Raw genomic sequence first — 5,916 nt, forward strand, 5'->3', positions numbered from 1 at the left:
AATCGAACCAGGGTCTGTAGTGACGCCTCTAGCACTGAGATGCAGGACCTTGGATCGCTGCACCACTCGGGAAGCCCCCCCAAAACTAAAACTGATCTTTCAGTTTCATCCCCAATTTATGGCATTTATGGCAGGCGGGCATGTTGAGCCTGTGGTTGAGCTATTAGTCAGAGGATTCCTTTTAATTGAATGGTTGCAGTTCTGGATTAATAGTATGCTCAGCCTATCATAGGCTGGGTTCTGACTGGGGGAGGAGCTCACAGCCTGCAATAAAAAGCGGATGTTTACGTTAAAAGGAAAATATTTCTCAGAGTTATCCGTCGGTCTGGGAACAGTCTCGAAGGGTAATACGTTCTATTGTAATTTACGCCTCACACTTTCATTACTCGGATCCTTTTGTTATATTTGGGTAACTGTAATTCGTTTCCAAATGACGCGGTATGTAGGCAGTTGTTTCTTTACTCTGTTCGTTCTGTTCCTTTGGCGGGTCGGAGACATTGCAGATGCTTGCAAATGCTCCCCTCCACATCCCCAACAGGCTTTTTGCGATGCAGAAATCGGTAAGGCAATTTTGGCAACATTTTACTTTTCAGCTTTTCTTCACATGTTGAGAGCTATTAATACGCAGCATGCAAACATTTTATGTTTTGTCTGTGGTCGTAGTAGAAATAATTAGAACATGATCATTAAGCCTATTTACTTCTCACACAATTGTATATACAGGATTAAGTAGGCGACAGTAAGATGGGCTCTCAACCCTGTTCCTGGAGAACTATGCCCCTGTAAATGTTGAATCCAAACCCATTTGTAACGAACCTGAGTCAGTTTATCAATCAGCTAATTATTAGAATGAGGTGCTCTAGATTAGGGTTGGAGCAAAACCCTACAGGGCGGCAGCTCTCCAGGAACAGGGTTGAGCCCTGCGTTGCTTTAGGCATGAACGGTGTGCCTACACATTTTATTTGAGATGTGTTTACCAAACATTAAAGACACCTGCTCTTTCTATGACATGGACTGGCCAGGTGTAAACTATGATCCCTTATTGATGTCACCTGTTAAATCCACTTCAATCAGTGTAGATGAAGGGGAGGAGACAGGTTAAAGAAGGCTATTTAAGCCTGGAGACAAGTGAGACATGGCTTGTGTATGTGTGCCATTCAGAGGGTGAATGGGCAAGACCAAAGATTGAAGTGCTGTTAAACGGGGCAATGGTAGTATGTGCCAGGTGCACCGGTTTGTCAAGAACTGCAAAGCTGCTGGGTTTTTCACGCTCAACAGTTTCCTGTGTTTATCAAGGATGGTCCACCACCCAAAGGAAATTCAGACGATTTGACACAACTGTGGGAAGCATTGGAGTCAACATGGGCCAGCATCACTATGGAATGCTTTCGACGCCTTGTAGAGTCCATGTGCCAACGACTTGAGATTCTGTTGTATGGAATAGTCTTATAGCAGCAGCTACTGTACCAGACACTCTGCCGCATCTTCCTACCTGAACCAATCATCTATAGAGGGCATGCTTAAACCAGGTGTCAAATTAAAAGCAGAAGACCAGAACTAGGAATGGAGGGAAATTGACTCATCTGTTATGGTGTAAATCTAGCAAATGTTACACCCAGTCTTACCTTATGTACAAACATTCTGAACAGACTGTAAAATATTGGGTCTGTAAAGCATTCTACACTGTTCTCTCTGATCCATATCAGCCTTAAACCATCAGTGTTACTGACCAGTATACCGGAATAGACTTCAATAACGTTAGTTAAACCATGTCTCCCTCTTCTAGTGATCAGGGCGAAGGTGGTTGGAAAGAAAGTGGTGTCTAACGCCATCAAGTATGACATCCAACAGATCAAGGTATGATTCTCCTTTTTATTAAGTGGTTGTTCCATCCTGCACTGAAACATTGAAGCCCCCTGAACCCCAGTCTGACAGCTGGTCCCAGTTCTCCCTCTTCCCCTTGGCTCCAACCCTTCAATGTTGACACAGCTTGTACCTATCCAGGTCTGTAGTTGTGAAGCTTCCACCATATGGAGAAAAAAATATCTGCTTCTATAAAATGCCTCTCCCTGAAGTATTACTGTAGTTATCAGTTGATGTTCTTGTTGGTCCAAGTCTATGGTGACGTCCTCTATATGAACTCAGCTGCCAATTCATTAAAGCTGTCACTACATTCTCTAACATATAGTTAGGTGTCCCTCTGTCATAGGTTGCTACATTTCTATGTTTTAATTTATAAAGCTCTTTTACTAAAACTCCAACTGTGCCTTACATTATTATTATTAATCTTTAGACATGATTTAGCTGTCCTTGAGGCTGGGTGTGGTAACTGGAGTAAGTGATTGCTTGCACCTTACAGATCTGTGAATATGAAAGGGTGAAGGCTGACAGTGCCTGAGAGCTGTAGTTGGTGAGGTTGCAAATTGTAGATGTCTGACAGATCTTCCTTTCTCTCCTTGTGATTGGCTAGATGTTCAAATGCCCTAACCAGGTTATCCACGCCATCTTCACTGCATCATCCCCAGCCGCATGCGGGGTGACTCTGGAAATCAACAAGGAGTATCTCTTCACAGGTGCGTTTCTCACTATGTTACCAACGTTATATTGCCAGCACAGGTTAACCTTAACAGTCCCGTGACTCCAGCAAAAATCAGCTTTCCATTTATCTGCATGTCCAGCCCTGACATTTAGCCTCCGTGTTTTACCGTTTATTTTCAGGACAACCAGGGCTACAAGTAAACCACAACAATTTGACGTAAACAGTGGCATTAATGAGTTTTATTGACAGATGTTAACATGAGGTCTTCCAAAGCAAGAACTTGATAATACTTACAGCGTCCATATAAATTCATTTTTATCTCTTCAGAACCGATTACCTTCTAATAACTCTTGATTAGCTTGTGAGCATCATATAGCACATGTTCATTAGTCTCAGCTTTTCATAAATCTCCTGAACAAAAATATCAATGCAACAATTTCTAAAAAATGTACCTTGTTACAGTTCATATAAGGAAATCAGTAAATTGAAATGCATTCATTAGGCCTTAAACTATGGATTTCACATGACTGGGAATACAGATTTGAATCTGTTGGTCACAGATACTGTACCTTAAAAAAAAAATCTAGGTCCGTGGATCAGAACCTGTCAGTATCTGGTGTGACCACCATTTGTCTCATGCAGCGCAACAAATCACCTACGCATAGTTGTTTAGGCTGTTGCTTGTGGAATGTTGTCCCCACTCGTTGATGCTGGATATTGACTAGAACAATTCGAACCAGTGCATCCCAAATATGCTCAATGGGTGACATGTCTGAGTATGCAGGCCATGGAGGAAGTGGGACATTATCAGCTTCCAGGAATTAAGGGAAGATCCTTGCAACATGGGGCCATGCTGAAACATGAGGTGATGGTGGCAGATGCAGGGCAAATTCTCTAAAACAGAGGTGGCTTATGGTAGAGAAATTAACATTAAATTCTGGTAACAGCTCTGGACATTCCTGCAGTCAGCATGCTCCCTCAACTTGAGACATTGTGACAACTACACATTTTAGTGGCCTTATGTCCCCAGCACAAGGTGCACCTGTAATGATTATATTTTTAATCAGCTTCTTGATATGCCACGCCTGTGAAGTGGATGGATTATCTTGGCGAAGGGGAAATGCTCACTAACATGGATGCACACTATTTGAGGGTAATGGGCTTTTGTGTGTTTGGAATATTTCAGCTCATGAAACATGGGACCAACACTTAATAAAGTCAGCAAAAGAGATGTCCCTTTTTCAGGACCCTGTCTTTCAAAGATAATTTGTAAAAATCCAAAGACCTTGACAGATCTTCATTGTAAAGGGTTTAAACACAGTTTCCCATGCTTGTTCAATGAACATGCACCTGTGGAATGGTCTTTAAGACAGTAACAGCTTACAGATGGTAGGCAATTAAGGTCATAGTTATGAAAAAGTAGGCCTTTCTACTGACTCTGGAAAACACCAAAAGACAGATGTCCAGGGTCCCTGCTCATCTGTGTGAACGTGCCTTAGGCATGCTGCAAGGAGGCCTGAGGACTGCAGATGTGGCCAGGGCAATAAATTGCGACGTCCGTACTGTGAGACGCCTAAGACGGCGCTACAGGCAAACATTGCAGGCAATTTCAACGCTGTGCATTACAGGGAAGATGTCCTCCTCCCTCGTGGTACCCTTCCTGCAGGTTCATCCTGACATGACCCTCCAGCATGACAATGCCACCAGCCATACTGCTCGTTCTGTGCGGGATTTCATGCCAGACAGCAATGTCAGTGTTCTGGCATGGCCAGCGACGAGCCCAGATCTCAATCTCATTGAGCACGTCTGGGACCTGTTGGTTTGGAGGGTGAGGGCTAGGGCCATTTTCCCCCCCGGAAATATCCGGGGCCTTGGTGGAAGAGTGGGGTAGCATCTCACAGCAAATCTGGTGCAGTCCATGAGGTGCACTGCAGTAGTTAATGCAGCTGGTGGCCACACCAGGTACTGACTGTTACTTTTGATTTTGCCCCCCCCTTTGTTCAGGGGGACACTATTCCATTTCTGTTAATCACATGTCTGTGGAACTTGTTCAGTTTGTCGCAGTTGAATCTTATGCTCATACAAACATTTACACATGTTAAGTTTGCTGAAAATAAATGCAGTTGACAGTGAGGATGCTTTTTTTGCTGAGTTTGCATTTGTTTTTGTTCAGTGGTATTGCATAACTTGGACACAATAATGTGATGCGTTCAAGGGGCTCAGACTTTCTATAGGCACTGGAAATGTATACAACTAATGCCTTATTACTAGTATGTACACTTATGATGATAAATCTCTGTTCTGGGCTGCATCAGTATGTCTTCACGCTCCAGGGTGAAGTTACCCCCAGGGATGTATCCTAACCAGTAGTGGAACAAATGCTAAACCGAGCCAAGATCAGCATTAGGGGCAACAGTACCCTACACCATTTTGTCCCCACAGTACATTGACTCACTATCTCTGTCTGTAGGTAAGATGGAGACTGGAAGGATGTACGTAACGCTGTGTGGCTATAATCCACTCTGGGAGGACTTGAGTGCTTCACAAAAGAACAGCTTGACTCGCCGCTACAAAAGCGGCTGCGATTGCAAGGTGTGTGTGACGGGAATTATGGTCATATTACTGTACACCAATATTTACACAGCACATTTTCTAAAAGGGAGTATACTACTCTGGTCACATTGGCAAAACACATGCGCTGGAGTATTGGGTTAATGATCAGTGATGTTGGTCTTTCTCTCTCGCTCCACAGATCATCCACTGCACTTCCCTCCCCTGTCCGATCAGCACCACAGATGCGTGCCTGTGGATGGACTGGGGGACTAACAATAGCCAAAACCTTGCCTGTATCAAGAGCGATGGGTCTTGTGCTTGGAAGTAGTTCCTAGATATTGAGGACTCCTATACTCTACAGGCCATCCGCTCTGTGACTAGATGACTAAATTCTAAAATAAAAAACAAAGCTGCAAATGGAATATGATTTAAATTAACCAAAATGTCTTACTGGCCACTTATACAATAAAAGTAAACAAATCAAATATAGCACTGTTCATTTCTTATGCCATTAATTGTTTAAAAAAAAAACTGGAACCAAAGCTGTTATCAAAACCAAATTGTGCTCAGTTTTGGCTGTGATATGGTTATATTTTGAGGTCGACAGATTATGCTTTTTCAACGCCGATACCCATTATTGGAGGACCAATAAAAGCCGATGCCGGTTTTTATACAATGCTCAAAAAAATAAAGGGAACACTTAAACAACACAATGTAACTCCAAGTCAATCACACTTCTGTGAAATCAAACTGTCCATTTAGGAAGCAACACTGACAATAAATTTCACATGCTGTTGTGCAAATGGAATAGACAACAGGTGGAA

General features: G+C 43.0%; 1 protein-coding gene across 1 annotated transcript; it reads left to right on the top strand.

Moving 5' to 3' along the window:
• Window positions 1-250: 250 nt before the first annotated feature.
• On the top strand, window positions 251-5,577 carry LOC106606418 (metalloproteinase inhibitor 2). Its single transcript, XM_014202591.2, has 5 exons — window positions 251-560; window positions 1,787-1,857; window positions 2,471-2,573; window positions 5,010-5,131; window positions 5,292-5,577. The coding sequence occupies exons 1-5, from the start codon at window positions 281-283 to the stop codon at window positions 5,418-5,420; spliced, it is 705 nt and encodes a 234-aa protein (XP_014058066.1). The 5' UTR covers window positions 251-280; the 3' UTR covers window positions 5,421-5,577.
• The last annotated feature ends 339 nt before the right edge of the window (window positions 5,578-5,916 follow it).

The sequence above is a fragment of the Salmo salar genome, chromosome ssa06, assembly GCF_905237065.1.
Source record: "Salmo salar chromosome ssa06, Ssal_v3.1, whole genome shotgun sequence".
Classification (NCBI taxonomy): domain Eukaryota; kingdom Metazoa; phylum Chordata; class Actinopteri; order Salmoniformes; family Salmonidae; genus Salmo; species Salmo salar.